This window comes from Babylonia areolata, chromosome 16, assembly GCF_041734735.1.
Source record: "Babylonia areolata isolate BAREFJ2019XMU chromosome 16, ASM4173473v1, whole genome shotgun sequence".
In the NCBI taxonomy this organism is placed as follows: domain Eukaryota; kingdom Metazoa; phylum Mollusca; class Gastropoda; order Neogastropoda; family Buccinidae; genus Babylonia; species Babylonia areolata.
Window position 1 is genome coordinate 20,495,364 of NC_134891.1, and position 11,639 is coordinate 20,507,002.

General features: G+C 44.8%; 1 protein-coding gene across 2 annotated transcripts; it reads left to right on the forward strand.

Annotated features, from left to right (window-relative positions):
• Positions 1-2,074: 2,074 nt before the first annotated feature.
• LOC143290916 (uncharacterized) lies at positions 2,075-11,343 on the forward strand. Of its 2 annotated transcripts, XM_076600475.1 has the most exons (3): positions 2,075-2,440; positions 2,836-2,979; positions 9,319-11,343. In XM_076600475.1, exon 3 carries the CDS (start codon positions 9,351-9,353, stop codon positions 10,053-10,055), a length of 705 nt encoding a protein of 234 aa, XP_076456590.1. In that variant the 5' UTR covers positions 2,075-2,440; positions 2,836-2,979; positions 9,319-9,350; the 3' UTR covers positions 10,056-11,343. The 2 variants fall into 2 exon arrangements, with proteins under 2 accessions (XP_076456590.1, XP_076456591.1); XM_076600476.1 differs by lacking the exon at positions 2,836-2,979.
• Positions 11,344-11,639: the final 296 nt, after the last annotated feature.

Below are 11,639 nucleotides of genomic sequence, written 5' to 3' on the forward strand. Positions count from 1 at the left end.
GTGTTCTTGTTGTTTTTGTTTGTTGTTGTTTTGTTTTGTTTTTTTGTTGTTTTTTTCCTCCTCTGTTGCAACCCCGAACAAGCAATACAAACGGAAGAAGAAAAAACAACAACATGAATACACTAGTCTTTGTGTGTGTGTTTTCATTGTGACAGACAATTTATGTGTTCCTTCGTGTTTGATGAGTGTGTACAAGTGTCTTGGTCTGTAAAGTGGTGCGATTGTATCGCGCACAAGAAAGGGGAGGAAGAGTGGGGGGCGGGTGTGGGGGTTGGGGGGGGGGGAGAGCAGGGGGGGGGGGGGGTATGTGCGGGTATGGCTGTGTGCTTGTATTGCGTGTTTTTACATGCTTGCAAGGAAACGTTCCATATTTCATGAGGACAAAATAAAGTCTGAAGCCTTGCTGTGTATTGTGTATTGTCGTGTTCTGTGGTGTGTTTGTTTCTCGCTCCTGTCTAAATACAATGGCTGCCCGATGTGGTGTGTGTGTGTGTGTGTGTGTGTGAAAGCTTTCATCATTGCAGCTGCTGCATAATTTATATAAGACGTTTTCTATAGGAGGTTGGAGATACAACACTTGTTCACTCTCTTTTTCTCTTTCACACACACACACACACACACATGCGCATGCACACACGCACGCACGCGCACGCACACACACACACACACATGCACACACACACACACACACACACGGATACATGAGTCATCCTATACCATGACGTTTCTATGGAAACAACATATTGATCAAACAAGGATCCGGATATGGGGACTTTTTATTTCACAGTTAAACATTACACCACTTACCTTCCGAACTAGAACGCTCGTGTGTGTGTGTGTGTGTGTGTTATAAGACTGTGTTGTGCGTGTGTTAGTGTATGCGCGCACACGGACACACAAATTTTTGGTATTACAAGAAGACAGACGGAACAAGCTAGATCATCGCTCGTGTCTTTAACAATATAAACACCATCGGTTGTAGTGTTGTGTGTGCGTGTGTTTTGTTGTCGTTGTTGTTGTTGTTAATGGTCAGTTGTGTGTTTACTGACGATGAATCCTTCGCAGAATTGGACACACACACACACACACACACACACACACACCACACACACACACACACACACACACACACACACAACACGCGCGCATACATACATACATACATACATGCACGGCGCGCGCTCGCACACACACACACACACGGTTTGCGCGCGCGCACACACACACCGTGGCACACACACACACACACACACACACACACACACACACACACACATGTCGATCTGTACTGTGGAACAGTTCGGAACAGTGCCAGTGACGCCGATGGCTGGGCAGACTGTCAGTGGGTAGGTAGGTAGGGAGGTACCGTGCTGATCGTTTTACACGATACGATTAGGTTGCTTGCTCTTAAATGTTCATGCGCTAGATCTGTGTGTGTGAGTGAGGGTGTATGCGACTGATGGAGAAACTGTATGATACTAGTCAGTTCCTCCCCACCCCAGCCCCTCTTGCAGCGCATACATGAAAAGAAAACTAACTCTCTCTCTCTCTCTCTCTCTCTCTCTCTCTCTCTCTCTCTGCCCACCCCCTCCCCCTCTTGTCTGAGTGCATATCATACTGTCGATTGCTTAATGAGCGGACACTGAGAATTTTGTGATCTTTGTCGACATGGAACGTTACTTGAAAACGGCCAAAATCTTACCCGGGCACCAGGGACACAAAGCGCCAGTCTTCGTGCCGGGATTATGAGGCCAACGTCAGTGACACCTGTTTGATAAATGGGACTGAGGTTAAGGCAAGCTGATAATATAATTAGCTTTAGTCTACTGTGCTGCCGGTGACAAATCAGGCAGAAACAGCCATGCAATCATTCTACTCACTCACCCACCGACAGTTCTACTACATGCATACCGCGTTCTTAACAGTCAGTGTCGTGTCGCATGTTATGGACATAAATACACATGCCAACATCACTGGCACTCAACGTTCATCAGCTGGTACCGGGGTTGGCATTCATTGACCTGTATTGTAAACATGTATAATTATAGATCTCAGTATCGGGTCGTACTGCGGGATGGCAGCTCACTCCTCAGCCACGTCCACACCGAAAATCGTGTCGTGTAAAACGGGCCAAGAAACTCACTGACTGAGTGGTATGGAAGTCGGCTGCCTGTTCTGGCATTGGCCGAGTAAATTGATCCATTGTGTAAACCTATAGGCCTAATTCTGTTAAAGGACCGACACAACCAGATTGCATTCACTACTGTTAGCAGCCTCTCCGGTTTCGGGACGGAACAGGTGTTGTTGTGTGTTTCTTTAACTCTCGTTCACTGACTGAGAGCAAGAAAACTTATAATCAAGTGTTTCCCGAGTGTGTTGATTGTTTACTACGGTTCCGTGTTCGTGTTCAGGGAGAAAAGAAAACTCACTTCCAGCACAGGTATATTTTTTATTGCCCTGAGAGTGTATTAATGTTCATACACCGGCAAAAAAGCTGCCTTACTGATAAGATAGTGTGTGCCCGGCGCCAGTGTGTGTGTATCAGTGTGTGTCAGTGTGTGTGTGTGTGTGTGTGTGTTTGCCAGTGTGTGTGTGTGTGTGTGTGTGTGTGTGTGTGTGTGTGTGTGTGTGTGTGTCTCAGTGCCAGTGTGTGTGTGTGTCTGTGTTTGTGTCCGAGTGTGTGTCAGTCTCAGTCTGTGTGTCAACTTGAAGAGTAAAAAGCATTTGTATTGCTGAAGTGCGTGCCAGTGTGTGTGTGTGTGTGTGTGTGTGTGTGTGTGTGCCAATGCCGGAAAACCAAATTCATAACGACAGAGACATTTTGCCCAACTGAAGTGGAAGCGTTGAAGGCGGTGTGGCCAGGAAGGACTACAGACTGCCGGCATAACCCTCACGTCACACTGCTGGCACCGTGAAACACTGTCTGACTACAGAAGATTGTTATACCAGAGCGCTCTGATTTGATCATAGTAGCCCCTGGTAAGTATATATCGTGCAGTATATGATTGCGTTGGAATTTCACCAGTCTCTGATTTGGGGCTACCACGCGCACGTGTGTGTGTGTGTGTGTGTGTGTGTGTGTGTGTGTGTGTGTGTGTGTGTGTGCGCGCGCGTGCGTATCAGCCGGCACAGTGGTGTGTGTGTGTGTGTGTGTGTGTGTGTGTGTGTGTGTGTGTGTGTGTGTGTGTGTGTGAGTCAGTGTGTGTATGTGTAATATCACTAGTATAGTGTGTGTGTGTTACAATGTGTGTATACCATGCAGTGTGTGTGTGTGTGTGTGTGTGTGTGTGTGTGCAAGCGTACTGTATCACTGTGTGCCTGTGTGTGTACGTGCGTGCCTATCACCTGATAGCGGAGTGTGTGTGTGCTCGTGCCAGTGCGTATCACGGTCACAGTGGTCACGGTGGTATGTACTATGTATGTGTTTGACAGTGTCAGTCCGTGTGTGTGTGTGTGTGTTCGTGCGTATCACTAGTGCGCACGCGCGCGTCTGTGTGTGTGTGTGTGTGTGTGTGTGTGTGTGTGTGTTCGTGCGTATCACTAGTGCGCACGCGCGCGTCTGTGTGTGTGTGTGTGTGTGTGTGTGTGTGTGTGTGTGTTTTAAATAATCCTGCTAGATCGGGTCAGTGACTCAGTTAAAACCGGCCCAGTTAAACCCGAAGGACATTCAATGGATAACAGGCCCAAACAAGACTGACTGAAGTGACCGACCTGCTACCAGTGACGTGATGGGCTCAGTCACTGACTGAGCCCATCACGTCACTGAGTGGCTTCCTGATGGACTGAGTCCATCACGTCACTGAGTGGCTTCCTGATGGACTGAGTCCATCACGTCACTGAGTGGCTTCCTGATGGACTGAGTCTATCACGTCACTGAGTGGCTTCCAGATGGACTGAGCCCATCACGTCACTGAGTGGCTTCCTGATGGACTGAGTCCATCACATCACGTCACTGAGTGGCTTCCTGATGGACTGAGTCCATCACATCACGTCACTGAGTGGCTTCCTGATGGACTGAGTCCATCACATCACGTCACTGAGTGGCTTCCTGATGGACTGAGCCCATCACGTCACTGAGTGGCTTCCTGATGGACGGCGACCAGTACATGATATGTGTAGCTTTACATAATTACGTTCCCAGCTTTGGGGGATTATTGAAGTGATTACGCCAATGACATAGAGCCGGCGTACAGCAACGGCTGTATTATTACGTATTTATATAGGCCTACCTTAACGTTCACCTCTATAATCGGGACTCGACCACCACTTACTCTTATCAAGTAACACTACTATTAGGTAGGCTACGCCGGCGGAGTGCCAGCCGGTGTAGAGCAGTATTATTGTTATAACTTCAAGTTGGTGCATTCGTATATAACGTCTACCTTCGGTCAGGTGAGCCTAGACCAAACTCTATGCGCTCTACAAACATGGGGTTGTTTGTACAACAGGCTGTCGGCCTACCTGGGCAGAGCCGACTGAGACTGACTCAGAGTCACAGTTCTCTTCACTGCAGGCGCTCATCGTGCATTTCCTGTGTCAGTCACTTTAGTCAATGCACGGTCTAGCGCACACAGTATTTTGAGAGTGGATTTTCCGGCTTTAGACTGTTACTACGGACAATCCTTTTGACTGAAGTTGCCGTGGGTTCTTTTACATCAGTGTCTTATGTGCATGTCGCTGCAAACAGGATCCCTTGGTTCAATTTGATCAGTCTCCGGCCGGCCGTCGTCCGCGGATGATTTCACATTGCCAGTTTGTCTGTACTCCACTGAGCGCTTTGCATGTCAACATTCTCATTAGTTATGTTTTATAGGTAGTCAAGCTCTCATTAGTTGTGACACTCGATCAGCTCTGATGTCTTCTGATATAGGCTGTACCTCCTTTTCGCTTTCAAGTTCGTCAGTCAGTGGAATTAGTGAGGAAGGTTGCATTGGCATCGGTCTGTAGCCGGCGATTCAGTGGAACTTATCCGATCAGGGCTGCCAGACTGGAATGTTCAAAGCAATGTACACAGCCGTGCCAGTGCAATAGAGAGCCAATAAAAAGGGCCTCGTCCCGTGTTGTGTTGTAACCCTTGTGTCCGGGACTTCTCCCCCCCTTTTGATGAGTACAATACACCGTTCTTCTGAAGTATTTCGCCATTCTCCTTGCTTGCAGTCAATTCCTTTTCTGTCAACCGGCTTTCAATGGTGTCGAGGTAAAAGGACGGTATTGAAATGGAACGCTCCGCGAGGTTACAAATATCTCATGAGATTGACTGGGTGTGAATGCGACTAGTTCTTCAAGTTTTAGCTCGCACCGTTAATTTTCAATGGAGACCACCGACTTTCATGGCAAGACAGCATTATCCGTTGACAAAGGACTTCACTGAGTTTCTGTGTGCCGTCCTGAACTGATCATGGTTAATTATTGAACTGAGAACTGGTCCCAGGTCATGCCGCAAATTTCGTCCTCCAGTCGAACAGGTGTCAGTGCATGGAGTCACTGAAGTTACCCCCACAAACAGAGTGCATCCATCGGCAGTCTATTTACAGACTCTATTTATGGATGTTTCCAGTTCACAACTGACACTTTACCGTGAGGATGAATACCCATTCTTTGTTAGCATTAATTTTTATATAATACATTGAACTGACAATACAAAATATTATAGGCCTTTATGTTACCGGTTTAGTAGATGAATAAAAAATATGGGTATATACAGTGCCCAGGCTACTTTGCGGTTTTGTGTGTCATCATAGCGGAGAGAGAGAAAGAGACAGAGACACCGACTCTGAGAGATGACTGACATACAGAGACAGAGAGCAGAGGCAAAGAGAGGGGGTCAGTGGGGGCAGAGCCACTGAGACACAGAGAGAGAGAGAGAGAGAGAGAGTGAGCGTGATTTCTGGCAATTTATCAGACAGAAGACAACAATATGGGCAGGTGCCCCAGTGCGACAGAGACCGAGATCCATCAGCACTCGTCACGTAGACCTAGCGTTGGAATATCAATAACTGTCTTTTTTTTTTTGTCTCTCCATCTCTCAGAAATGTACCCAAACTCATAGAACTGAAGAGTGTGCCGACAAACTAAAGCCAGCCAAACACCTGAGATCTGTTTTAACCACACACACACACACACACATATATATATATATATATGTAAATATACGTAAATGTACATAATCTCCGTGGTTTTAACCAACAACAGTCAAAGGCAGGGTTTTTGCTGACAACACTGACGCGCCATAGTTCAGTTGGCAGTAGTTTCGGGCCCCCACCAAAATCTTAAAGTGCGGGATCGAAAGTTCTCAGTGCCGTGCCCGCCCGGTTCGTTACAATGACGTCGGTAAGAGGCATGGATACTGACAGCCGGATGTAACGAGACGATCGATTGTGTGATTGAGCAATGTGTGTTATGAAATGGGGAAGTCTTTTTGTGATCTTGATGTCATCCTGTTCAGTGAAAATGTGGCGGGTTTTTGTTTTTTTGTTGTTGTTGGTTGTGGTGTTGTTGTTTTGTTGGTTTTTTTTTTTTTTTTTAACTTGGGTCACCCTTCTGGTAGTGTATTCGTGGTAAACTTCGTGGATGGAATTATCTCTGCCACTGGTTAAAAAGAAGAAGAAATTAAAAAAAATATATTTGTGTATATTAAAAAAAAAAAAAAAAAAAAAAAAAAAAAGCAGCAGCAGCAGCAGCAGCTTGCTTCTGTGGTATATACGAAGCAGTTCTGATTCGCCTGTTGCCGCCGGCTTCTTATCTTTGATCGTTCCGCCAAACCTCAAAGACTTGTTCAGTGGAGAGTTCAGTGACTCTTTTGTCTCGTTTCGCCTACCGCCACTTCCCATTTCGCCTATTCAGCCTCTGTGTGTGTGTGTGTGTGTGTGTGTGTGTGTGACACAAGTCTTTCTCCAGGTGAAAGTGTGTGGTGTGAATGGGGTACTTGGTAGTTAGTGTCATCGTTCAAATGAACTGGCATTCTTTCATTATATATATATATATATATATATATATATATATATATATATATATATATTTAAAAGGAACAAAACAAAGTTGAAAACCAACACCTATTTTGTTAAACAAAACAAACAAACAACAACAACAATCTGAATTTTCCCTGCTACCCATCAATTATGTATTTAATAAACGTAACTGGGGTTTTGTCCACTTTTCATATAATCGGGGATTTATATTTAAAGTTCGGATTTAGTGAATTAGGATTTTGCCCGTTCACCGCTCACACACACACACACCAAATGCATACATAGGTGACACGAGATACCAATTTAGTGATAGGTGATTCGGGATGACACTGAACAATATATATGACCTACCTTTCATGTGATGCATTAAGCAGGTGAGGTCAAAGGTCAAGGTCATCATTTAACAAACTTTAAAACAGTCACAAAAGAACTCACGTCTTGCGTCCAACTGACAAACTTCAGAACAGTGAATATACAAATAAATAGATAGGAATAATAATAAATGAAAAAAATGTCGAGGTGGGAATAATAATAAATGAAAAAAATGTCTAGGTGCAGGGCATGTGGCATTTAACAGTACAGCCTAATTGTGAGAACAACAGATCGAGCCACTGTGACCAATATTCAGCTAACTTAGTACAGTGATTGTTCATGGTGACAATTCATATTCTTCTTCGTTCATGGGCTGCAAATCCCATGTTCACTCGTATGTACACGAGTGGGTTTTTACATGTATGACTGTTTTTACCCCCACCATGAAGGCAGCCATAATCCACTTTCGGCGGTGAAAATGGTCACAATAAAATCCCACAGAGTGAAGGTCAGGAGTAAAAGCTCAAGGTCACATACCACAATCGTTAAAAAAAATGAGTAAAATCAACAGGACTTATGTTCCCCATCTAATTCATTTTTAGAGGGTGACTGGTTTTATGTATAACCTAAACACAAAACCTCAACTGAAGTCAAAGTTCGAGATCTAGGATATAATATTGTTCTGTTGCAAGACGGTTGGCATTACAGGGCTCTTTTTCTTCATTCCATAATTCCTGTGTTGGCTAAATAAAGTTGGTATCACAGCCGAGTCTTGAAGGCCTTGCACCTCCCTTTAAGATGGTGGTGCATGATTAAAAAAAAAAGCAAAAAAAAGCTGTGCATAAGTTCAAATCAAATGTGTATTGCTCCCTTTTAGATTGTGTGCATCAGGAACACATGTAAGCAGGCCCTTCTTGGTTGCCCATCAGTCTGAAGATGACGTAGTCTGTGTTCTTGGCGATGTGTGAACCCGTATGTCTAAAAACCAAAATAAAAGAAAAAAACAAAAACAAAAAACTCAAAGCAATCTATAATATTACTACATGGAATATATATGCTTTATCTAGTTACTGGTAATGGATTTCATTAGATTTTTTTTTCATCAGAAAATGCATTGCTATTAAATCAAATCCTATGTTTTGAAATAACTCGTCCACAAAATGAATAACCATTTGTGTGTGCCTTGAACATGAAGATGATTTTCAAAGCTGCAAACCAAAATACGCTTGACAGTTTCAGTTTCAGTTTCAGTAGCTCAAGGAGGCGTCACTGCGTTCGGACAAAACCATATACGCTACACCACATCTGCCAAGCCAAGCAGATGCCTGACAGACTTCTGAAAACGGTCCAAATCCTGAAAAATGTGCAGTCAAACATAGTATACTTCAAAGAAAGAAACAAAAATATCACCAACCCCCATGCTCACCTCCCAAAAAGGTGCCTATCTAGATTTGGAAAAAAAAAAAAAAGAAGCCAACACACAGACAATGTGTGTACACAAAGATATATATATATATAGTATAATACTTATACACACATACACACACATATACAACAGCAAGACGAGAACTGTATTAGCAATGGTTTCTACATTGCAATGGGAAATCTTTTACAGCTTAGTCTTTTGTGATGGACTACGACTCAAACTAGGAGGCAAAACTGCACTGGCTCGTAAGTGCTGCAGCCTTGGGGGCTAGTTGGCCTCTGGGAACCATCCCAACGCCGACTGTCCTAGAACCCTCTTGGCAAAGAGAGTGGGTGGGGATGTAACCTGGGCAAGACACTCTCCACTATAATCAAATTGTAGCCCAGATCGTCAGGACATCAGTTACCTCCTCTGCTGTTCTGATGGTCATAGTTGAAAACGACCGACTATCATACACACATATATAGAGAGAGAGCGAGCGAGTGAGAGAGAACATGAAAATATATAGAAATATATATATATATATATATATATACTATTTATACACATATATTTATACACACACACACACATATATATATATATAGTTTTAAATATTTTTTCTTCTCCCAGCGTGTGTTCACCATACTCCCACCACACACAGCATGAGCAACATCAGAAGCATCAGCGGGGACAGCAGGGGAGACAACACAGCAGCCAGTCCCACTGGCCCCGACACGGCCAGCCTGACCAGAACGCCCCTGCAGATTCGACCCCCTCCCCCCACCACCTTCAGCCCCCTCCGCAGCCCCTCCTCAAGCAGTACCCACACCAGTTTTGAACTCAAGTCCCGCGCCTCCACCCGCCAGTCACACCTGTCTGCCGCCACCAGTTCCAACTGGACCTCCGTGTCAGGTGTCTCCCAGCCCAGCCCCCACCCAACTCCTCCCCCTCTCAAACCCTACTTCTACCCGACGTCCGGCTACCCGGTCAGCAAGTCCATCCTGCAGCAGGCCTACCCGGGTAACGGTTACCCGGTGTCCACCCTGCAACACTCCTACGGGTACCCGGCCAGCAACTTCCCTTGCTGCGAGGTGCCCGGGGTCACCGACCTGGGGTCGCAGTTCATGTACCCCAGTTGTGAGTTTCCGGGTGGCGGGGCGTTTCCAGGAGAGATTGAGCAGGATGATGGTTCGGCGCCCTTTGTCAGCGGACTGGAGCAGGACGCATCGTCTGACCCTGCTTCCTTCATTGGAGGGGGTGCCATCCTCCCTGGCGCAGGTGGGCAAGGGTCCTTTCTCCCTGCCGCCGATACCATGTACACACCTGGTGAATTTGACCCTCACTACAATGCAGGCTATCCCGTTTGAAAGTGCGCTGCAAGTTGAGTGAATGACCGTGAAGGTGTAATTGGCACCAAATATTATGCAGGATACCCTGTTTGTGTACTGCGAGCTGTGTGAATGACCATGAAGGTTAACTCAACACCTACTGTGATGCAGGATATGCTTTTGGAACATTAGTGTGTGCTGAATGAATGACCATGAAGATGTAACATAACACCTAATATAATGCAGGATTCCCTTCTGGAAGGGTACTGTGTGCTGTATCAATGATCATGAATGTGACTGGACTCCCAATGCAACACAGGATTTCCTGTTTTTAAAGTGTGCCACTAGTTGTCTGAATGACCATGGGGGTGTAACATAACCCCCACTATAATGCAGGATACCCTTTGTACTGTGTGCTGTATGACTATGAATGATAATGAATGTGTGAAATGATCCCTAACGTAACACAGGATACCCTGTTTAAGCGAGTACTGTGAGCTGTGAGAATGACAATGAAGGTGTAACACCCCACTATAATGGAGGATACCCTTTCTGATGGATACTGTGTGCTGTATGAAAGATCATGAATGTATGACTTGACCCCTAATGTAGCACAGAGTACCCGGTTTGTGTACCATGTTTTGTGTGAATGACTATGGAGGTGTGACATAATCTCTACTGTAATGCAGGATATGCTTCTGGAATGGTAGTGTGTGCTAAATGAATGACCATGAAGGTGCAACACCTAATATAATGCAGGATACCCTTTTTGAATGGTAGTGTGCAGTATCAATGACCATGAAGGTTAACTCGACCCCAATGTAACACAGGATACCCCGTTTTATAGTGTACTACACATTGTGTTAATGACCAACTTGACCCCCAGTACATCACACAGGATATCCTGTATTAATCATGTACTGTGCGTTATGTAATGACCATGTAACTTGACCCTCAATACATCATACAGGATACCCTGTTTGATCATGTACTTTGAGTTGTGTAAATAACCACGAAGGTGGAATGACCCCAAATATATCACACAGAATACTATTTGATCGCTTACTACGTTTTGTGTGAATGCTAATGGAGGTGTTACTTAACCGCATGTCAGCATCACTGTACAAATGATTCAGTGAACAATGCTGTTCCATAACAATTTGATTGTCAGCATCCTGGTGATGGACAGAACTTGCACAACGCCTGGTGTGATGATAGTTGACACAGTGGAAAGGCAAGGGAAGGGGCTGGGTGGTTTCACACACTGAAACAGGACAAGATACACTGTCTGTCAGTGTGTCGTGCCTGAAACAGACCTACAACAGAGCTCAATAAGGACAGTGAAAATGTCTGTGATACTAGTTGTTTCGTTCATTCTTTTGTTTAACGTCGAGTGGGTGGGTGGGTGGGAATGGAATTACTGTGTATGCATGCAAGTAAGTGAAAGTGTGTGTGCGTGTGTTTGAGCAGACGTGATCATTTCCCCTGCAAGGGATAAAGTGTCATTGTATTTTATTTTATCATGTTTCATTGTAATGTATCATGTCATCTTGTATCATGTTGTACTGTATCATGTTGTAGTGCACTCTATTGCATCATGTTGTTTTGTATTGTATTACATGT